Below are 23136 nucleotides of genomic sequence, written 5' to 3' on the forward strand. Positions count from 1 at the left end.
GGGCGTGGTGGCTCATACCTGTAATCCCAACACTTTGTGAGGCTGAGGCAGGTGGATCACCTGAGGTCAAGAGTTTGAAACCCCTTCTCTACTGAAAACTCAAAAACTAGCCAGGTGTAGTGGTATGTGCCTGTAATCCCAGCTACTCAGGAGGCTGGGACAGGCGAATCGCATGAATCCGGGAGGTAGAGGTTGCAGTGAGGGTTGCAGTGAGCAGAGATTGCACCATTGCACTCCGGCCTGGGTAATAAGAGTGAAACTCTGTCTCAAAACAAAAAAACAAAAAAACAAACAATTAAAACTAGTAAGCAAGTTCAGAAAGTGGCCTGAAACAAAATCAACTTTACAAAAATCAAAACAGAAATTGTACATTGTTAATGTAATGGGTTTTGTTTTAAGACAGGGTCTCACTCTGTTGCCCAGGCTGGAGTGCAGTGGCCTGATCACAGCTCAGTGCACCCTCGACCTCTTGGGCTCAAGCAATCCTCCCTGCTCAGCCTCCCAAGTAGCTGGGACTACAGGCATATGATGCCACCACTCCCAGGTAATTTTTTAAAAATAGAGATAGGATCTTGCTATGTTGCCCAGGCTGATCTCAAACTCCTGGACTCAAGCAATCCTCCTGTCTCGGCCTCCCAAAGTGCTGGGATTATAGGTGTGAGCCATGTGGAACAGTTGCCCAGCCTAATTTAATGTTAATTATAATGTTAATTTCCTGCTTACAGTGCCAGCAGTTTCCTATCACACACACAAAATCCAACAAAACTCACAATCCTTTAGAGGCCCTTAACTGTGTGGACTTGTGGCCGCTTCAGCCTCAGGTCTCTCCAAGTCCTGCTGCTACTCATACATGGGCAGTTCATTCTGACTTCAGAGCGTTTGCACAGCCTCTTCCATCACTCCCCACTTCTTTTTTTTTTTTCTTTTAAGATGGAGTCTCGCTCTATTGCCCAGGCTGGAGTGCAGTGGCACGATCTCAGCTCACTGCAATCTCTGCCTTCTGGGTTCAAGCAATTCTCATGCCTCAGCCTCCCAAGTAGCTGGGATTACAGGCACACGCCACCACGCCTGGCTGATTTTTGTATTTTTAGTAGAGACGAGGTTTCACCATGATGGCTAGGCTGGTCTCAAACTCCTGACCTCAAGTGATCCACCCGCCTCGGCCTCCCAAAGTGCTGGGATTACAGGCATGAGCCATTGCACCCCACCATCTCTCCCCACTTCTTTTCACCTTTTTTGAGTGGCTGACTCTTATACTGTAAGACTCAAACATCCTCCACCTGAAAGGCCGTACTGTCTAGTGTCTCATCCTCATCCCACTGCATTTCATTCCCAATGGTCCAAGGGTCATGCTCACCCTTAAAGCCCCATCAGGGACCACAGAGCCCGGGACACAGTCAGTGTTCGGTACCACTGCTGACTGGCCAACTGAAGCCACACCCTCCATACAGCTCCTTGATCCTGCCCCCACAGATGTACCTGCAGCCAGGCCCTCACCTCTCCGCAGGAGGCTGGCCGGGCCCCATCCTGGGCCCCCAGCCACAGCCAGGTGGTGCAGACGGCCCACCTGGATGTCTAGATCCCTCTTGGAGCCCAGCTCCACTGGGAAGCGAAAGGGTGGCGAGGGCATCTGTGGGCTGCAGCTCAGTCGGCTCCTGGGCAGGGATCCGCTAGGGGGTCTCATCAGGGAAGGGGGATGTGAAGGACTGGAACTTCGAGGACAACAAAACAATGAAAACAGAGCTGGCTGGGGGTCCTGGGGGCGCAGTCTAGACGGGAAGGGAATTTAGGAGGGTTCTGATGGGAAGGGAGGTGGCTGAATGAGAAAAGAGGGTGGCTCTGGGAGGGCGACACACCAGAAGGTCTGGGGTCGCAGGGAGGCTGAGAGCTGAGGGGGATCTAAAGGCAATCGGGAGGCTGGGAGGGGGCTTAGGGCTGGGGTCGGGTGTGCCAGGGTGGCAGAAGGGCTGCGAGGATAGGATCCGAGCTTGGCAAAGGAGTCGGAGGGCTCAGGAGGAGGCTCTGAAGGCTGCAGTGGGAGGATGAGGCGCCTGTGGTTTAGAATCTGAGAGGCGGTGAGAGGGGTCGAGGGGAGGCTCTGGGGACAGCGTCTGTGGGGTCCGTGGGGTGGATGGGGTCTGAGGGCAGCGGGCGCGCTCTGAAGGAGGAGAGGGCGCTGATGGCAGGATCTGCCGACTGTGCGAGGGTCCGCGGGTGGGACGCGTGGACTAAGGACTAGGGAAGTGTCTGTGTGTTGGGGGTTGGGGGCTGGGAAAGGGGCTCTGAGGACAGTGTCTGGGGCTGGGGAAGGAGTCAGTGGAATGGTGACAGGGTTTGCTAAAGGGGCGGGCAGGGGTGTGGTCTGAGGGCCGCGGAAGAGAAGGACAGGGTGGGAGGGGCCTGAGGGCTGGGGGAAGGGTCTGAGGGTGATCTGAGGGCCCAGAAAGCTCTGGGAAAGTTCTGGGCCCACACCCCAGTCCAGGTGGCTTTGCACTCACCGTTGGGCTAGATAGTGGTCGCCACCTGACTGCCACATGATCCGGCCAGCTGTATGAGCGGGAATCCGAGGTGCTTGAGCACCAGTGGCCTCCCGTAGCGCCTGCGCAGTAGCACCCCCTTCCCAACACAGCCCCAGCCACTCAGCCTGGGCCCCACAGCCCTGACCAGTCGGGGCTGTCACTGTCTGAGGATGGGGCTGTCTACCCACACAGGACTAAGCCCTGTAAGGCAGGGCCTTGGGTCGTTCTTGTCACTGTTGTGTTCACAGCGTTGTTCACCCCAGAACCTAGCTCAAAAGAGGCCTCATTCAGTGCTTTTATTCTCACTCTGTCGCCCAGGCTGGGGTGCAGTGGTGCGATCTCGGCTCACTGCAACCTCCATCTCCCAGGTTCAAGCAATTCTCCTTCCTCAGCCTTCCGAGTAGCTGGGATTACAGGCGCACGCCACCACGCCTGGCTCATTTTTGTATTTTAGTAGACACGCGGTTTCACCATGTTGGCCAGGCTGGTCCTGACTTCTGCCTGCCTTGGCCTCCCAAAGTGCTGGGATTACAGGCATGAGCCACTGCACCTGGCGTTTTTCTCAGACAGGATCTCACTCTATTGCCCCGGCTGGTGTGCAGTGGCGAGATCATAGCTCACTCCAGCCTCTACCTCCAGGGCTCAAGCCAACCTCCTGCCTCAGCCTCCCAAGTAGCTGGGACTACAAGCACAGGCCACCCACCACACCTAGCTAATTTTTTTTTTAAGATGGAGTCCCATTCTGTCACCAGGCTGGAGTGCAGTGGCACGATCTTGGCTCACTGCAACCTCCATCACCCAGGTTCAAGTGATTCTCCTGCCTCAGCCTCCCAAGTAGCTGGGATTACAGGCGAGTGTCACCACACCCGGCTAATTTTTGTATTTTTAGTAGAGATGGGGTTTCACCATGTTGGGCAGGATGGTTTCGATCTCTTGACATCGTGATCTGCCGGCCTCAGCCTCCCAAAGTGCTGGGATTACAGGTGTGAGCCACCACTCCTGGCTAGCTAATTTCTTTCTTTCTTTTTTTTTTTTTTTTTTTTTTGAGAGATATGGGGTTTCACTATGTTGCCCAGGCTGGTCTCAAACCCCTGACCTCAAGCAATACACCTGCCTTGGTCTCCCAAAGTGCTGGGATTACAGGCATGAGTCACTGAGCCTAGTTTCATTCAATGCTTATTAACTGAGAGAATGGCTTGGCTCTTTCTTCTGTCCCTCCCTCGCCACGTGGCCTGGGCCGAGCCCATTGACTTCAGTGCCTTGGCGTCTGCTCTCCATGTGTGCCTTTCCTTTAGGCATCCCTTGGGATGAAGAAAGTTCTGCATCAGTCACTGGCCAGACCCAACCCAGGACAGGCTGCCTCAGAGGTGAGGGAGGCTTCCTTAGTCCTCTATCAATGCCCTGGCTGTGCTCAATGGGTGTCTAACGATTTTTTTCTTTTTTTTCTTTTTTTTTTTTTTTTTTTTGAGACTGAGTCTCCCTCTGTTGCCCAGGCTGGAGTGCAGTGGCATGATCTCAGCTCACTGCAAGCTCTGCCTCCTGGATTCACGCCATTCTCTTGCCTCAGCCTCCCGAGTAGCTAAGACTACAGGCGCCCGCCACCACACCCGGCTATTTTTTTGTATTTTTAGTAGAGACGGGGTTTCACCATGTTAGCTAGGATGGTCTCGATCTCCTGACCTTGTGATCCACCCGCCTCAGCCTCCCAAAGTACTGGGATTACAGGCGTGAGCCACCGTGCCCGGCCTCTTTTTCTTTTTTTTCTTTTTTGAAACAGTCTCTTTCTGTCACCCAGACTGGAGAGCAGTGGTGCAGTCATAGGTCACTGCAGCCTCAAACCCCTGGGATCAAGTGATTCTCCTGCCTCAGCCACCCCAGCTGGGACCACAGGCACGCACCACCATGCCCTACTGATTTAATTTTTTGTAGAGAAAGAATATTGCTATGTTGCCCAGGCTGGTCTTGAAGTCCTAGACTGAAGCAAGCCTCCCACCTCGGCCTCCCAAAGTGCTGGGAGTATAGGCAAGAGCCACCACTCCCAGCCTAACGATCTCTCTTGAACTGCAAAACCCCTAGCTTGGGCTGGCTGAGGTCAAGATAAGCCCTTCCCCAAGGAGGCGGCGTCAGTGCAGGACAGCAGCTTTGGCAGCACCTAAGGACCTTTATTGACCACATGACCCCCTCAGGGGTGCTAGTGGGGTATCCTTCGGCATCCCGGCAGCAGCCGCCGCCACAGTTCTTGGCTGAGCAGCTCCTGTTCCCTGCGGGCACCCTGAAGCACGCTCCGGTTTTCCTGGGCCCTCCGGATCAGGTAGGGGATTACCTCCTCCAAGGAGCCATAGGGGATGGACTTATACACTACATAGCCGGCCTGCCCTGCAGGGAGAGTGGGTTTTCTTTTTTTGTTTTTGGTGTTTTTCTGAGACAGAGTCTCGCTCTATTGCCCAGGCTGAAGTGCAGTGGCGCAATCTCGGCTCACTGCAACCTCCGCCTTCAGGTTCAAGCGATTCTCATGCCTCAGCCTCCAGAGTGGCTGGGATTATAGGCGCTTGCCACGACGCCCGGCTCATTTTTGTATTTTTAGTAGAGGTGGGGTTTCACCATGTTGGCCAGGCTGGTCTCAAACTCCTGACCTCAAGTTATCCTCCTGCTTTGGCCTCCCAAAGTGCTGGGATTACAGGCGCAAGCCACCATGCCCAGCCTGGAGTGTTGACAGGGTATGGGGCTTGGGCTGGGGTGACACTCCCCAGTCCCCACCTGGAACAGAGGCTTCTGTTTCTGAGAACATGGCAGATTAAGTGAGTTGGATAAAATTTCTAACTGAAAAAGCTAAAAGTCCTGGAGCAAACTTTTTTTTCTCTCTCTTAGACAGGGTCTTGCTCTGTGGCCCAGGCTGGAGTGCAGTGGTGTGATCACGACTCACTGCTGCTTTGACCTCCCTGGCTCAAACAATCCTCCCACTTCAGCCTCCTGAATAGCTGGGACCACAGGCATGCACCTCCACGCCCAGCTAACTGTTTTTATTTTATCTTAATTGATTAATTAATTAATTCATTAATTTTGAGACAGAGTATTGGTCTGTCGCCCTGGCTGGAGGGCAATGACACAATCTCAGCACACTGACCAACCTAGCCAACATGGTGAAACCCCGTCTCTACTAAAAATAGAAAAATTGGCTGGGCATGGTGGTGTGCGCCTATAATCCCGGCTACTGGGGAGGCGGAGGCAGGAGAATCACTTGAACCCAGGAGGCGGAGGTTGAAGTGGGCTGAGATCGTGCCACTGCACTCCAGTCTGGGCGACAGAGCCAGACCCTGTCTCAAAAACAAAATAAATAAGCTGGACATGGTGGCTCACGCCTGTAATCCCAGCACTCTGGGAGGCCAAGGCAGGCAGATCACCTGAGGTCAGGAGTTCGAGACCAGCCTGGCAAACATGCTAAGACCCCATCTCTACTAAAAATACAAAAATTAGCTGGGCGTGGTGGCAGCCGCCTGTAATCCTAGCTACTTGGGAGGCTGAGGCAGGCGAATCGCTTGAACCTGGGAGGCAAAGGTTGCAGTGAGCCAAGATGGCACCACTGGACCCTTGCCTGGGTAACAGAGCAAGACTCTGTCTCAAAATAAATAAATAAATAAAATAAAATAAAAGAGAAAATGAGAACCCAGAGAGAGAAGAGACACACAGTAAGCCACTTCTGCCCCAAAAGCAAAACCGAGGTGCTATCTGATGACTTCACAAAGTTGTGGGGGGACATTGAGTCAGTCTTCAAGCCTGAGGTGAGAGTTATAAGGGAGAACTTCCCCAAGTTAAGCTGGAACCCAAAAATCTACACCCTCAGAGTAAGAGTTAATAAAAAGTCAACCCTGCAACCTTTCCCCAGTCCCAGAAAATGGTCTTGGCTATAAACAGATCAAGGAAGAAAACGGAAAAATCCACCTCTGCGAAGTTGGGGCTATGAGTTAACCCCCTTACGTATTTGCAGCTCAAATTTGCGCCAGTGGGGTGTTTCAAGAAACCTCAAGCTGTGAATTTAGGATAAAGTGATTTTGTTCTGCTTAGCACCTGGCAGAAGGAAATGTTAATTATCTGGTGTCAGGCCCTGAGGAGCAGCACAGTAAAAATAACAAAACACACAAGAAATAATACATCATGATCAAGAACCAGCAGAAATGACAGACGGCAGACACAGAGACACAGCCTTGGAAGGCCTGCAGACACTGGAATGACAGATCTCTCTGGAAGGATCTGGAGGCTGGGCCTTGGTTGGGAATAGGAGAAGGGCTCTGGCTGGGAGGGAGTGAGGCCTGGGGCTTGATGGGGGTGAGGGAGCCATTCACATACCCAGTGCCAGAGAGACGTGGTCACACATGCCCAGAAGTTGTCCGAAACAGACAGTCCCATCCAGAGGAATGCCCAGCTCCCACATGCTACAGAAAAGGCCACATCATCAGTCCAGATCGTGGCTGCATCTAGAGCTTAAAGTCAGCCACTATGGCCCCATATGGCGGCTCCAGTAATTCAAATATTGAAGTATTTCCAAACTCAATGATACATAATAACCAGTCCTTTGCATTCCTTGAAGGTCCCCCAGTGACTCCCAGCCAGTTCCCTGGAGCTCTCAGACCTCCTCATGCCCCAGCAAATAAGGGGCAACGTCTTGTCCATCTGGGACCTATAAGGACTTACAGGTATAGCAGGGGTTAATGTGTTTGTTTGTTTGTTTTAAGAGGTAGGGTCTTGCTTTGTTACCCAGGCTGGAGTGCAGTGGCTCAAGCACCACTCACTGCAGTCTCAACCTCTTGGGCTCAAGTGATCCTTCCATCTCCCGAATAGCTGGGATTACAGGTGTGAGCCACCACACCCAGCTGCTTTTTTTTTTTTTAATTTGTTGTAGAAATGGGGTCTTGCTATGTTGCCCAGGCTGGTCTCAAACAATCCTCCGCCTTCGCCTCCCAAAGTGCTGGGATTATAGGCATGTGCCAACCATGCCTGGCTATAAATATTTTTAAAATTCTCCCCAGAACATCTGTGTCCATATCTGGCATTTGAGCAAGGGAGACGAAGGGAGGGCCCTTTTGTGGGCACCTATTTCCCGCCCATCCCTCCACCTCATACCGCTTGGTTGCCTGGCGAACAGATTCCTCATTGTGGGAAGCCACCATGAGGTGGCACATGGGGCCATGGCGGGCCACGTGCGTCAGCATCAGTTCCAGGCAGCGGCTGTAACTGAAGGGAGATGCTCTGTTCAGCTCACCTGGTGAGCGAGGGTCAGGCCCCAGCGACTGGGTTGGGTGGGGTGCTCCTAAGCGAGGGGGTCTCTGGAACCAGTACCCTGTTCCATCTGCACCAGTTGTAAGGGACATCCCTTCCCTGAGCCACTTTCATCTTCTGGGGTTTTTTTGGGGTTTTGTTTGATTTTGAGATGGAGTCTCACTCTTGCCCAGGCTGGAATGCAGTGGTAATCTCAGCTCACTACAACCTCCACCTCCCAGGTTCAAGTGATTCCCCTGCCTCAGCCTCCCGAGCAGCTGGGATTACAGGCGTGCGCCATCACACCCGGCTAATTTTTGTATTTTTAGTAGAGATGGAGTTTCACCATGTTGCCCAGGCTGGACTCGAACTCTTGACCTCAGGTGATCTGCCCGCCTCAGCCTCCCAGGGCTGGGATTACAGGCGTGAGCCACCGCACCCAGCCCCACGTTAATCTCTTGTCACTGTGAGTTTCCGAGCAACACTGTTGTGAGGATGGAGTGAGATAAGGGGGGTATGAAGTATTTGGGACAGTGGCGGTCTCACAGGAGAGGGTCGCATCACGTGCACAAGATGACATTTCCCCAAGGTTATCACTGCTGCATTGTCAACAGAACATCACTAGCAACAGCCCAAATGTCCATAAATGGGGAACTGGCTAAGGAAACTGTGGCACAGAGAAGATAGTGCTCTATCGCGCAACTGTGAAAAGGAAGGAAGACGCTGTCTGGGTACTGATACGGAAGAGGAAATAGATTGGCAAACGCCTTGCAAGCATGCTGCAGGCCACGGGCCACGCTATGTACTTCACATCCTCTGTGGGTCTTCCATATCGCCCCCCAGACCTGTTTTCCACCCTTCTCTGCCCCTCAGGAAGCTGACACTTTTGCCCCACATCCCCCATGGAGTCCTGTGCAGGAAGGAGTGTGGGTGTCTCACCTCGGCCCCTCCCTGCTCACCCTGACTGTGCTCTCTGTGTGGCCACAGCTCCCTAAGGTGGCCCCTCTCCTTCAACTACAGCATAGGGGTCAAATAGCTTCCTAATAGCTTCCCTGACTTTGCCCACACTTCCTTTTCGTTTTGCGTTTTTTGGAGACTGGGTCTCACTCTGTTGCCCAGGTTGGAATGCAGTGGCGCAATCTCGGCTCACTGAATTCTCCAACTCCTGGGCTCAAGCGATCCTCCCACCTTGGCCTCCCAAAGTGCTGGGATTACAGGTGTGAGGCCCTGCAGCTGGCCCCTGACACTTCTATAAACAGCCCCTTCACCAAATTTCCTTTAGTTAAAACCCTTTGTGCAGAATTCTGTTTCCTTTGGAAAAAGCTAATCACTCATTTAATTCCCAAATCAACTCTGGGAGGCAGATGTTCTTATTCTCTTTTTACAGAGTGGGGAGACTGGAGCTGAGAGGGGTTCCATCTCTTGTCCCCAGGTTACACAGCTAGAGGTGGCCAGGCTGGTATTTGAACTCAGGCTGTCTGATGCTCCAGAGCCCAGGCTCCTGATCAGTAGGCTATTCTGCGTTTAAAATGCACAGTCGAGGCTGGACATGCTGGCTCACACCTATAATCCCAGCACTTGGGGAGGCCAAGGCAGGAGGGCTGCTTGAGCCTAGGAGTTTGAGACTAGCCTGGGCAACATAGGGAGACCCCATGTCAACAAAAATAAAAAAAATGTGTTGGGCGTGGTGGTGTGCACTGGTGGTCTTAGCTACTTGGGAGACTGAGGTGGAAGGATGGCTTGGACCTGGAGAGTCAAGGCTACAGTGAGCCAAGATCGCACCACTGCACTCCAGCCTGGGCGACAGAGTGAGACCCTGTCTCAAAAATAACCTAAAAAACAAATGAAAAAAGCCAAATATACAAGTTCACATATTGTATGATTCCATTTATATGATTGTCTAGAATAGGGAAATCCACAGAAACAAAAAGTAGGTTAGTGGTTTCCAGGGGCTAAGGGGAGGAGGGAACAGAAGGCGACTGACTGCTCATTGGTATGAGGTTACTTTTTGGGGTGATGAAAATATTCTGGAATCAAAGAGTGGTGTTGGTTGCACAATTTTGGGAATATACTAAACTCCGCTGAATTGTACATGTTAAAATTGCGAATTCTATGATATGTGAATTATATTTAAATATTTCAAATAATAGTGCAAATTATTATTATTATTTTGAGATGGAGTCTCACTCTGTCGCCCAGACTGGAGTGTAGTGGCGCAGTCTTGGCTCACTGCAACCTTCGTCTCCTGGGTTCAAGCGATTCTCCTGCCTCAGCCTCCCGAGTAGCTGGGATTACCAGTGCAAGCCACCACACCTGGCTAATTTTTGTATTTTTAGTAGAGACAGGGTTTCACCATGTTTGTCAGGCTGGTCTCAAACTCCTGACCTCAGGTGATCTGCCTGCCTCAGCCTCCCAAAGTGCTGGAATTACAAGCGTAAGCCGCCATGCCCGGCCATAATTTTTTATGTTCAATGTTTTTACAGATGGGGTCTTGCTATGTTGCCCAGATTGGGCTCAAACCCCTGGGCTCAAGCAATCTTCCTGCCTCAGCCTCCCAAGTAGTTGGGATGACAGGTGCACACCACTGTGCCTGGCTTGGTGCCAGTTAAGCTGATGGTACACAAACGTGCCCTGGAGCCCCTGCAGATCTTGGACATGAGCCCTAGATTCCAAGCGTGGCTAGGCCATCTGCTCTGTAGCCTGGCTGAGTCCCTGTGGCCCCCAGAGAAGGTACCAAGAAGTAAAGATCTAAGGAGGTGAGGGATGGGGCCATGCCGCTGTCTGCAGTGGGAATGTCCCAGGCAGTGGAAACAGGATGTGCCAAGCCCCTGGGTAGCATGGAGGAGGCCAGTGTGGCTGTAATGGAGTGAGGGAGAGGAAGAGAGGGAGGGAAATTTAGGGAAGTGACAGGGAGCATGTGGGGCTTAGAGGCCACTGTGAGGATTTCTTTTTGTTTTTTTGTTTGTTTGTTTGTTTTGAGACAGAGTCTCGCTCTGTTGCCCAGGCTGAAGTGCAGTGGTGCAGTCATGGCTCACTGCAGCCTTGAACTCCTGGCCTCAAGTAATCCTCCCACCTCAGCCTCCTAAGTAGCTGGAACTACAGGCACGTGATACCACATCTGACTATTTTTAAAATTTTTTTAGAGATGGGGTCTCCCTATGTTGCCCAGGCTGGTCTCCAACTCCTGTTCTCAAGTGAATCTCTAGCCTCAGCCTCCCAAAGCACTGGGATTACAGGTATGAGCCACTGCACCTGACCACTAGGTGTTATTATTTCCTGCAGAGGCCAGCTGGCCCAGGCCTACCTCTGACTGGTGGCCTCATAGTCAGGCTGAGTGGGGTCTTTAATCCCATGGAGCTGGGCCACTGCTCTCTCCTTGTCCAGATATGCACCTCGTACCAGCTTCACTCCGAAGGCCAGGCCAGCCCTGTGTGCAGCCTCTGCATCCCTCCCCAGCCGCTCGAATGTGTCCTATAGGGCACGCAGGCAGGTTCTGGTAGGTCAGGGTGTGGGGACCCCAGCCTGCACCTCCCGGAACACACTGCACACCTTTAGACAGGCCTGGTAGGTGTTCCACACCCAGGGCCCGCCTTCACCCGGGCTGTTCCAGCGCACGGCCAGGGCAGCCACCAGCAGCGAGAGCGCAGGGTTCAGTGAGGTGTACTCCGCATCCACCAGGAGCCGCACGTGCTGGGCCCGGGCATACTGATGGCGACAGAGACCCGGGTCAGGGCCCCGGGTGTCCAGCAGGGGCAGTGGAGCCAGATCCCAGCAGGAGGGGTTACCTGTGCCACCCGATGCAAGCGGCTGAGGGAGGCCTGGAGGTGCTGGTTCTGCTCGGCATTGAGGCAGGAGACCTGGAGGCTCTAGGGGGCGGCAGGGGAAGTGGGAAAAAGCTTAGAAGTTGCTAGAAATCTAAAAATGAGCAATATTAGTTAGGTACTATTTATTGAGGGGGTTATGAGCCTAGAATCAGGGCTTGAATCCAGGCTCCACCACCTACCGTGTGACCTTGGGCAAGTTATATAACCTTTCTGGGCCTCAGTTTTTGTTTGTTTGTTTGTTTGTTTTTTGAGACAGAGTTTTGCTCTGTTGCCCAGGCTGGAGTGCAGTGGCATGATCTCAGCTCACTGCAACCTCTGCCTCCCGGGTTCAAGTGATTCTCCTGCTTCAGCCTCCTGAGTAGCTGGGATTACAGGCGCCCGCCACCATGCCCGGCTAATATTTGTACTTTTAGTAGAGACAGGGTTTCACCATGTTGGCCAAGCTGGTCTCGAACTCCTGACCTCAAGTGATCTGCCCACCTCGGCCTCCCAAAGTGCTGGGATTACAGGCGTGAGCCATCGTGCTCAGCCCTCCCTGCTACTCTTTGAACACGAGGGCACCTTCCCACCTCCAGGCCTTTACCTGCTCCCATGTTTCCTTCAAGTATTTGCTCTAATGTCACTTTCTCAACATGGTTTTCCCAGCTATACATTGGCAACTTCTTTTCCCTTCCTTGGCCTTATTTTCCCCTACTTGTTACGTACTGACTTTTGTTTTGCTGAGACAGGGTCTTGCTGTGTTGCCCAGGCTGGAATGCAGTGGCACCATCATGGCTCACTGCAGCCTCTACCTCCCCAGCTCAAGCAATCCTCCTGCTTCAGCCTTCCAGGTACCTAGGACCACAGGCACCCACCACCATGCTGGGCTAATTTTTTACTATTTGTAGAGTCAAGGTCTTCCTATGTTGCCCAGGCTGGTCTCAGACTCCTGGGCTCAAGCGATCCTCCCACCTCAGCCTTCCAAAGTGCTGGGATTCTGACTTTGGTTTTAATTATTGTCTCTTGCCCCTGACTTGCAAGTAAGTGCCTCGAGGTCAGGGATTTCGCCTTCATGCCTCCTCGGCCCCTAGCACCGTGTCTGGAACAAGATAGATGTTCAGCAAACCCTTTGGGAGTGGATATGCTTGTAACATGGAAATAAGAACCGTTTCTAACTCACAGTCTTATGCAGATTCATCTGGCTGAGTGTGAGCTGCTGGTGACTCCAGGGAGTCTGGCTGGGTTCAAAGAAGTTGGGAAATGGAAGAAAGAGGAACAGGCGGGGCTGAAAGCTTTATTATATCCAACAGGGTCAATACAGATGACATAGGCCTAGGCTTGCTCATGGAATCCCACCTGGAGGCAGGTTGGGCAGGAAGCTGCAACCCTCCCCATGGTGGGGAGAATGCTGCCTCCTGGAGAAGGGAAGAGCTGGAGGCAGCAGCCTGGTTTCCTCTTCCCCCGTCAGAGGATTGTCTCCCGCTTGATTTGGGGCATAGTCTCAGGCTCTCAGGGAGCTATTTCAGATACCCACCAAATATTTAACTCATTTAATATTTACCACTCTCTAATGTACCAACTGTTATTATCCCCCATTTTCTAGATGGGGAAACTGAGGCACAGAGCAGGGAAGTCAACTTGTCAAAAGTCACACAGCTAACTCAGGGCAGACCTGAGGTTTAAACCTCAGCCTTTCCAGAGGCTGAGTCTTTCTCTCTTTTCTCCCTCCCTCCCTCCCTCCCTCCTTCCCTCCTTCCCCCCTTCCCTCCCTCCCTCCCTTCCTTCTTTCTTTCTTTTTTTTTTTTTTTGAGACAGATCTCACTCTGTCTCCCAGGCAAGAGTGCAGTGGTGCAAGTTCAAGTGATTCTCCCGCCTCAGCCTCCTGAGTAACTGAGTAACTGGGACTACCGGCACGTGCCAGCACTTCTGGATAAGTTTTATATTTTTAGTAGAGATGGGGTTTCACCATGTTGCCCAGGCTGGTCTCAAACTCCTGACCTCAGGTGATCCACCCCCACTTAGCCTCCCAAAGTGCTGGGATTACAGGTGTGAGCTACGGCACCCGGACCTCTTTTCTTTTCTTTCTTTCTTTCTTCTTTTCCTTCCTTCTTTCCTTCCTCCCTCCCTCCCTCCCTCCCTCTCTCTTTCTTTCTTCGCTCTCAAACTTGCCAGCTCAAGCAATCCTCCCACCTTAGCCTCCCAAGTAGCCAGGATTACAGGTGCCTGCCACCACATCCAGCTAATTTGAAGAAAATTTTTGTAGAGACGAGGGCTTACTATATTACTCAGGTTGGTATTGACCTCCTGGGCTCAAGTGACCCTCCTGCCTTAGCCTCCACACCAGGTGTGCACCAGCACACAGGCTGATTTTTAAATTTTTTTGTAGAGATGAGATCTCACTATGTTGCCCAGGCAGGTCTCGAACTCCTGGGCTCAAGTGAGCCTCGAATTTCAGCCTCCCAAAATGCAGATTACAGGCATGAGGCACCGCACCCAGCCTGTTTTAATCCTTAAAACCACTGAGAAGTTGCTGTCACTCTCCCTACAGAAATAAACTAAAGCTCATGAAGAGGTGAACTCCTTACTCTCCAAAGCTGATTTTCTGAACCATGAAACCTTGTTTCTATGTGTTCTCTGACACACTTTAACAATTACAAATAAGGCCAGGTAGTGGCTCATGCCTGTAATCCCAGCACTTTGGAAGGCCGAGGCATGTGGATCACGAGGTCAGGAGTTCAAGACAAGCCTGGCCAACATAGTGAAACCCCATCTCTACTAAAAATACAAAACTTAGCTGGGCATGGTGGGGCTTGTGCCTGTAGTCCCAACTACTCAGGAGGCTGGGGCAGGAGAATCGTTTGAACCCGGGAGGTGGAGGTTGCAGTGAGCCGAGATCGCACCACTGCATTCCAGCCTGGGCAACAGAGCCAGATGCCGTTTCAAAAAAAAAAAAAAAAAAAAAAAGCTGGGCGTGGTGGCTCACGCCTGTAATCCCAGCACTTTGGGAGGCTGAGGCGGGCATTTCACCTGAGGCCAGGTGTTCGAGACCAGCCTGGCCAACATGATGAAGCCTCATCTCTACTAAAAATACAAAAATTAGCCGGGCGTGATGGCAGGCGCTTGTAATCCCAGCTACTCGGGAGGCTGAAGCAGGAGAATTTGGGAGGTGGAGGTCGCAGTGAGCCGAGATTGTGCTGCTGCATTCCAGCCTGGGCAACAGAGCAAGACTCTGTCTTAAAATAATAATAATAATAATAATAATAATAATAATAATAAATAAATAGATAAATAAAAATTACAAATAAAAAAAGATTAGAAAAAGAAACATCAGCATGTCCACTATAGCATTGTTTGGGAGGGTGGAGACACAGAGGCCACCCAGGGGTTCACCCCAGGAGAGGTAAACCATGCAGCAGCTAGAATCAACTATTGGAAACAGTAGGGGCCGGGCATGATGGCTCAGCCCGTAATCCCAACAATTTGGGAGGGTGAGGCAAGAAGATTTTTTTTTTTTTTTTTTGAGACAGAGTCTCACTCTGTCGCCAGGCTGGAGTGCAATGGCGCGATCTCGGCTTACTGCAACCTCCACCTCCCGGTTCAAGAGGTTCTCCTGCCTCAGCCTCCCAAGTAACTGGGACTACAGGTGCGCGCCACCACGTCCAGATAATTTTTGTATTTCTAGTAGAGACGGGGTTTCACCATGTTGGCCAGGCTGGTCTTGAACTCCTGACCTCCAGTAATCCATCCGCCTCAGCCTCCCAAAGTGCTGGGATTACAGGCGTGAGCCACCGCCCCCGGCCATGTTCTAAATCTTGATAGGGATTTGGATTGCTCAAGTGTGTGTATTGGTTAAGGTTAATCAAAGGGCACATTGACAATGTGTGTAGTTCATTGTTTTACCTTGAAAGAAAAAAAGTACTGCGAATAATTATTGGGTTCTAATTAATGAGCCCATTATTCATATCCTGAAGCATTTAGGGGGAAAACATGTCTGCAATTTACTTTGAAATGCACCAAAAAATAAGATGGACTGATGGATGGATAGAGGAATAGAGGGATAGATATGATTTAAAGTGAGTATAGTTAAAGGTGGCGGGTACATGGATGTTCATGTACAATTCTTTTTACTTTTCTGTATATTTGAAAATTTTTATAATAGAATATTGGGGAAAATATGCCCCCCACAAATGGTATACACCTGGCAAAACAAAATCATAGAAACAAAAAGATATGCATTATACAAGACGGCAGGCTGGGTGTGGTGGCTCACACCTATAATCCCAGAACTTTGGGAGGCTGAGGCTGGGGGATTGCTTGAGGCCATGAGTTAGAGACCACCCTGTGCAACACAGTAAGACAAAGAGAAAGAGAGAGAGAGGGAGAGGAGGGAGTAGAGAGAAGGAAGGAAGGAAGAGAAGGAAAGAAGGAGAGAGAGCAAAAGAGGAAGAGGAAGGAAGGAGAGAGAGAGAAAGAAAGAAAAAAAGATGGAGTAGGGTTGAAATAGAATATGGAGATAAAAAGGAATTAATGATTGAATGAACAAACTGAGACCTCACTGGCCTAATCAGAACTTATACCCAGCCAGCTCACACCCATGCGGCTGTGTTGACTGAGGACACATTGATGTACCTCCTTCTAGCTGATAAACAGCTTCTATCCCAATCCCTCCTATGAGAGCCTCCAGCCTCCAGGCTCCTCCCTGAGAACCCAGATGACCCTGATTCCATCCATTTCAACCATGCCTGGGAGCTACAGCTGCATTTCTGCTGGCTGTTCCAAGCCTGGAGGTGGCAGTAGCATTTTGAACATCTGGCATGCGGTGTGGCCGCATCTGAGTCCAAGGCACTCTGTCCCCGACAGTCCCGCTTGAGATCCTTACCTGCCCAGAGTCCATGGCTTCAGCCAGCCTCTCGGGGCTCAGCTCCAAGGAGGCTCCTGGCCTTCTGACCCACGAGGCTAGCTCCTTCTGAAATGGGGTGGTAGGCGGGGTGGTGAGGGGAGCCTGGTGGGCAGCCGCGCCCTCCCCGCACCCCCGTCTTTGCACTCCTTACACAGAGCCGAGTGCTGGTCAGCGCCGTCACCTTCAGCTGCATGAGGCTGGCCTCAGCCAGGCTGGGGGGCTCCAGGAGGCCCCGTGACAGGTCCACACACCGCAGCATAGCACCGAGGTTCCCCTCATACCACGCCTCACTGCCCAGCCAGCAGGTGTCAGGGCCCGACCGGCAAAGCCCCTTCCTGCGTCCTCCCAGCCTCCCTGGGCCCTGGCCCCCTACTCACCCACTCTTGGCAGCAGAGTCCGGCTCCTCCTCAGTGGGCACTGCCAGCAGTGGTCGGAGGCTGAGGGTCCGCAGCTGCTGCACGCAGCCCCTCACCTCCTCTGCTGTCTCACCAGCCACAAACTGCCCATAGACGGATGCTCGGAGAAATGCGCCTGAGAGCCGAGAGCCCAGGAGTCGCCGAGACCAGGCCTGGAGCTGGGTGACAGGGAGCGAGGGCTCAGTGCCAGGTTATGAGGAGCCTCCAGGCTGGTCCTCAGGATCACTGCTCACCAACAGCCCATGAGTGACGAGTGGGGGCCAGGCACACAGCCGGAGAACCAGCAAGGCCCGTGTCAGCTCTCCTGTGCCCTTGAGGTGGAAGGCCCCGCCATCGAAGCTCAGTGACTGCCAGCCCCTGGCAGGGGGACCAGCTTGGGAACAGAGCACATAACAGGTCCGGAGCATCCTGGGTCCCTGGCTGCCTCCACACCAGGGAAGGTGCTCTGGAGGCAGCAGGTTCACCAACTGCCCCTTGCCTAGACCGGGGGCAGTGACTGATTAACTGGGCAAAGCCTCAGGATCACAGGCTCCTTGGGGGCAATTAATTATTAACAAATGGGGACAGAGTTCAGAGTAACGGTAACGGGAGGTGAACACCAATAACAGCCCCCAAGAATGCTCAGCACAACACCCTGCACTTATTAGGTAACCAGCATGTGCTGGGGAAAGCAGGGGCTCCGGAGCAAGGATCCCTGGGCTCAGGACACTGGGCTTTGTGATCCAGGACAGGCTACTTAACCGCTTTTGTGGCAATTGCTTCCTCTTAAAATTGGAAACGCTATAGTGTTATTGAATACATTTGAAAATACGGTTCTCACGTTTGTAATCCCAACACTTTGGGAGGCCAAGACCGAGGAGTTTGAGACTACCCTGGGTGACATAGTGAGACCCCGTCTCTACAAAAAAATACAAAAATTAACTGCGCGTGGTGGGGCACACCTGTGGTCCTAGCTACTCAGGAGGCCGAGGAAGGTGGATCTCTTGAGCCTGCGAGGTCAAGGGTGCAGTGAGCTGTGATTGTGCCACTGCACTCCACCCTGGGTGACAAAGTGAGACTCTGTCGCCAAAAAAAGAAAAAAGAAAAGACAAATAACCTATATAACCTGGTTGTTCCATGCTAAGTACATATCCTAGAGACCTTAAACATGGGCAGCAGGAAACATGTACAGGAAAGAATGTTCAGAGGAGCAGTGTCTGAACTACCCAAATGTCCATCAAAAGGAGAATGGACACATACATGGTGGTGTAGTTATGCAGTGGAATACTATACAGTAATGAAAAAGAATGGATACTGATACACACAACTGTGTGGCTGAATCTCACAATGTCAAGTGAAAGAAGCCAGACACCAAATAGGGCAAGCTGTATTATTCTTTTTTTTTTTTTTTTTTTTTTTTTTTTTTTTGAGACACAGTTTCACTCTTGTTGCCCAGGCTGGAGTGCAATGGCACAATCTCGGCTCACTGCAACCTTCACCCCCCAAGTTCAAGCGATTCTCTTGCCTCAGCTTCCAGAGTAGCTGGGATTACAGGCATGTGCCATCACCCCCCACTAATTTTGTATTTTTAGTAGAGACAGGGTTTCTCCATGTTGGTCAGGGTGGTCTTGAACTCCCGACCTCAGGTGATCTGCCCGCCTCGGCCTTCCAAAGTGCTGGGATTACAGGCATGAGCCACTGTGCCTGGCCTATTCTTTTCAATAAACATAAAATCAAGGAAAGTGAAACTGCAGTAAAATGCTGGGAATACATGCATGGGTGGTCAAACTATGAGGACAAGAAAAGTAAGGACATGATTATCACAGAAGTCAGAGAGGTGGTTGATTGTGGGGGATGGGAGGAATTGTAACGGAGTAGAGGGATATGGGGACTTCTATATCCTATTTTCTTTTTTAAAATGGAAACCATATGTCTTAATTTTTTTGTTTTGTTTTGTTAGACGTATCCTTGCTCTGTCACCCAGGCTGGAGTGCAGTGGTGTGATCTCGGCTCACTGCAACCCCCATCTCCCGGGTTCAAGTGATTCTTCTGCTTTAGCCTCCTGAGTAGCTGGGACTACAGGCACTCACCACCACACCTGGCTAATTTTTGTATTTTTGTAGATATGGGGTTTCACCATGTTGGCCAGGCTGGTCTTGAGCTCCTGACCTCAAGTGATCCACCCTACTTGTCCTCCCAACATGCTGGGATTACAGGCGTGAAGTCCTAGGTCTTTTTTTTTTTTTTTTTTTGAGACGGAGTCTCACTCTGTTGCCCAGGCCAGGTTGCAGTGGTGCGATCTCGGCTCACTACAACCTCTGCCCCCGGGTTCAAGCAATTCTCCTGCCTCAGCCTCCCGAGTAGCTAGGATTACAGGCACCTGCCACCGCGCCTGGCTAACTTTTGTGTTTTTAGTAGAGTCAGGGTTTCACCATCTTGGCCAGGCTGGTCTTGAACTCCTGACCTTGTGATCTACCTGCCTTGGCCTCCCAAAGTGCTGGGATTACAGGCGTGAGCCACTGCACCTGGCAGTGGCTTCTAGGTCCTAGGAGTCCTAGGTCTTAACATGGATGATTATTCATAGTTGTTCACATTGTAAGGTTTTTTTTGTTTTGTTTTGAGACAGAGTCTTGCGCTGTCTTCCAGGCTGGAGTGCAGTGGGGTGATCACTGCTCACTGCAGCCTCAAACTTCTGGGCTCAAGCAATCCCCCCACCCATCACCTCCACCTCCCAAGTAGCTGGGATTACAGGTGCGTGTGATCACACCGAGGATAATTTTTAATTGTTTTTTTGGTAGAGGCAGAGTCTCACTATGTTGCCCAGGCTGGTCTTGAACCCCTGGACTCAAGCAGTCTTCTCACCTTGGCCTCCCAAAGTGTTGGGATTTCAGGCATGAGCCACAGCACCTGGCCCTCACATTGTAAGCATTTTTTTTTTTTTTTTTTTTGAGACGGAGTCTTGCTCTGTCCCCCAGGCTGGAGTGCAGTGGCGCAATCTCGGCTCACTGCAAGCTCCACCTCCTGAGTTCATGCCATTCTCCTGCCTCAGCCTCCTGAGTAGCTGGGACTACAGGCGCCCGCCACCATGCCTGGCTAATTTTTTGTATTTTTAGTAGAGACGGGGTTTTACCATGTTAGCCAGGATGGTCTCGATCTCCTGACCTCGTGATCTGCCCGCCTCGGCTTCCCAGAGTGCTAGGATTACAGGCGTGAGCCACCGCGCCCGGCCTTGAAATTTTTATTTATTTATTTATTTATTTATCTATCTTCATTTTTGAGACAGGGTCTCACTCTGTTGCCCAGGCTGGAGTGCAGTGGCACAATTTCGGCTCACTGCAGCCTCAACCTCCCAGGCTCAGGTGATCCTCCCACCTCTGCCTCTCAAGTAGCTGGGACTATAGGCACATGCCACTATGCCCAGCTAAATTAAAAAAAAAAATTTTTTTCCTTTCTTTTTAGAGATGGGCGATCTCACTCTGTCACCCAGGCTGGAATGCTCCAGCATAATCACGGCTCACTACAGCCTCAAACTCCTAGGCTCAAACAGTCCTCCTACCTTGGCCTCCCAAACACTGAGCTTATAGGCATGAGCCTCTGTACTCGGCCTGCCTTTTTTTTTTTTGCTCCATCTTGCTCCGTTTCCCAGACTGCAGATCTCGGCTCACTGCAATCTCCGCCTCCCAGGTTCAAGTGATTCTCCTGCTTCAGCCTCCCAAGTAGCTGGGATTACAGGTGCCTGCCACCATGCCCGGCTAATTTTTGTATTTTTAGGAGAGGCGGGGTTTCACCATATTAACTAGGTTGGTCTCGAACTCCTGGCCTCAGATGATCTGCCTACCTTGGCCTCCCAATGTGCTGGGATTACAGGCATTAGCCACCGCACCCGGCCTTTTTTCTTTCTTTTTTTTTTTTTTTAACAATTATTTTGAAGGATCATTGACATCTCAGCACATACAGCTCTGTCTTAAATGTGAAAGGTTTTATGTTATTTCTTCCTTTTGTCTTTGATAATTTACCAGTGAAGCCACCTGGACCTGGAATTTTCTTTGTGGGAAGGTTTTTAATAATGAGTTCAATTTCCTTAATAAATATAGAGCTCTTCGAATTTTCTGTTTCATCTGTGTTAACATTCGTATGTTGTGTTTTTCAAGGAAATGTCATTTGTCAAATCTGTTGATGTTAAGTTGTTCATAGTATCCTCTATATTCTTTTAATGATTCCGGAATTTGTAGTGATAACCTCTCATTCTTAATACTGGTAATCCTTGTTCTCTTTTTTACTCTAATAGGGAATTTTATCAATCTTATTGATCTTTTCAAAAAACCAATATTGCTTGCTTGGTTTTTGGTTTTTGTTTTTCTTTTTTCTTGAGACAGAGTCTTCCTCTGTCATCCAGGCTGGAGTGCAATGGCACGATCTCTGCTCACTGCAACCTCCACCTCCCAGGTTCAAGTGATTGTCCTGCCTCAGCCTCCCGAGTAGCTGGGACTACAGGTGCCTGCCATCACACCAGCTAACTTTTTGTATTTTTAGTAGAGGCGGGGTTTTACCACGTTGGCCAGGCTGGTCTTGAACTCCTAACCTCAGGTGATCTGCCTGCCTTGGCCTCCCAAAGTGCTGGGATTATAGGTGTGAGCCACAGCCCCTTGCTCAATACTGGCTTTTATTAAAGAGCCCAGGCCAGTCGTCTTGTAGAATGCCTCCTATATAAGATTTGTCTGATTATATCCTTATGATGTCATTTAATGTATTCCTTTATCATGTATTTCCTTTAAACTAGAGTTTTGGTCTAGAGCATAATTTACTAGACCACCTAACGGTGATGACCACTGTGTCTCCAGAGTGCCCAGTCCCTAACCACCATGGTACTAGGCCTGCCAGGCTCATGAATGGCTTCAACAGGATAGCAGCAGACAGGGTGAGAAGCTGGGTTCTAAGTCCCCACACACTCACCATTGGGAGACCACAAGCAGTTAGAGTTGAGGGAGATATGTATTGGGAGAGGAGAGAGGCCTGAGGCAAAACAGTCTTTTGGGACTAGCTTGTGAGGGACCTTGATTATTCTTTAGGAAGGGCTGCTGTTGGCTCGGCGTGATGGCTCACACCTGTAATCTCAGCACTTTGGGAGGCCGAGGCGGGTGGATCACCTGAGGTCAGGAGTTTGAGAGCAGCCTGGCCAACATGGTGAAACTCCATCTCTACTAAAAATACAAAAATTAGCTGGGCGTGGTGGCGGGCACCTGTAGTCCCAGCTACTTGGGAGGCTGAGGCAGGAGAATCACTTGAACTCAGGAGGTGGAGGTTGCAGTGAGTCAATATGGTGCCATTGCACTCCAGCCTGGGCGACAGAGCAAGACTCCGTCTCAAGAAAAAAAAAAAAAAAAAGGGCTGCTGTTACCTCAAGGGCAGTAAGGAGCCATGGAGGCTTCTAGGCAGGGAAGGGAGAATCTCAGATTTGGGCTTAGGGAGATCCTCTTGGCTCCCAGGTGGAGAGTACATAAGAGTGAGGTGGGGCCTGATTGCTGAGGGAGGAGCTGTGGCAGAGACAGGGTGGGCAAGGATGGGGTGGACTAGTTGGGGCTGGAGTTGTGGCAGACAGGCCCGGGGCATGTGGATGGGTGGTGGGGAGAACCTCTGAAATGACTTCCAGAACCCGCAAGTCCCACAGATGACAGGCATGGAGACTTTGGTCTGGAGTAGCATCTAAGGGACAGTGTATCCTCACCCTGATGCGCCCCCCTGCCCCCAGAACTTTCCCACGCGGACCCCAGGTTCCAAGAACCATTTACAAAGACTCTGGCCAAGTGTGGGGGTCAGAGACATCTGCTTCTGAGCCCTTTCCTGAATTTCTCCTGGCAGTCTCTAAATGACTCCTTCCTCCTGTCTGATGTTTTGTTTTGCTTTGTTTCCTGATAGGCTGCAGACCCCAGATACAGGCAGATCACATTAGGTGCAGAATAACTATTTGCTGGATGAATGAAAGAAACGAGGCTGGCGCTGCCTGTAATCCCAGCACTTTGGGAGGCTGAGGCAGGCAGATTACCTGAAGTCAGGAGTTTGAGACCAGCCTGGCCAACATGGTGAAACCCTGTCTCTACTAAAAATACAAAAATTAGCCAGGTGTGGTGGCAGACTCCTGTAATCTCAGCTACTCAGGAGGCTGAGGCAGGAGAATTGCTTGAACCTGGGAGGCGGAGGTTGTAGCAGGCCGAGATCGCACCACTGTACTCCATCCTGGGCAACAGAGCTAGACTCCATCTCAAAAA

General features: G+C 51.1%; 1 protein-coding gene across 2 annotated transcripts; it reads right to left on the reverse strand.

Annotated features, from left to right (window-relative positions):
- Positions 1-670: 670 nt before the first annotated feature.
- PRODH2 (proline dehydrogenase 2) lies at positions 671-17363 on the reverse strand. 2 transcript variants are annotated; one of them, XM_054462262.2, is made up of 10 exons: positions 17125-17363; positions 16853-17049; positions 16627-16765; positions 16455-16541; positions 11558-11638; positions 11322-11477; positions 11077-11243; positions 7638-7748; positions 6864-6949; positions 671-4895 (listed from the first exon to the last, which is right to left on the reverse strand). In XM_054462262.2, exons 1-10 carry the CDS (start codon positions 17296-17298, stop codon positions 4711-4713), a joined length of 1383 nt encoding a protein of 460 aa, XP_054318237.1. In that variant the 5' UTR covers positions 17299-17363; the 3' UTR covers positions 671-4710. The 2 variants fall into 2 exon arrangements, with proteins under 2 accessions (XP_054318237.1, XP_054318238.1); XM_054462263.2 differs by lacking the exon at positions 6864-6949.
- Between the last annotated feature and the right edge of the window lie 5773 nt (positions 17364-23136).

Source organism: Pongo pygmaeus, chromosome 20 (genome assembly GCF_028885625.2).
Source record: "Pongo pygmaeus isolate AG05252 chromosome 20, NHGRI_mPonPyg2-v2.0_pri, whole genome shotgun sequence".
NCBI lineage: Eukaryota > Metazoa > Chordata > Mammalia > Primates > Hominidae > Pongo > Pongo pygmaeus.

Coding starts and splice junctions, on each gene's coding strand:
- PRODH2 (XM_054462262.2), bottom strand. CDS start 17,298: ATGCTCCGGACCTGTTATGTGCTCTGTTCCCAAGCTGGTCCCCCTGCC. Junction 16,542..16,626: donor TGACCAGCACTCGGCTCTGT/GTAAGGAGTGCA, acceptor ACCCCATTTCAG/AAGGAGCTAGCCTCGTGGGT. Junction 11,478..11,557: donor GCTTGCATCGGGTGGCACAG/GTAACCCCTCCT, acceptor TGTCGCCATCAG/TATGCCCGGGCCCAGCACGT.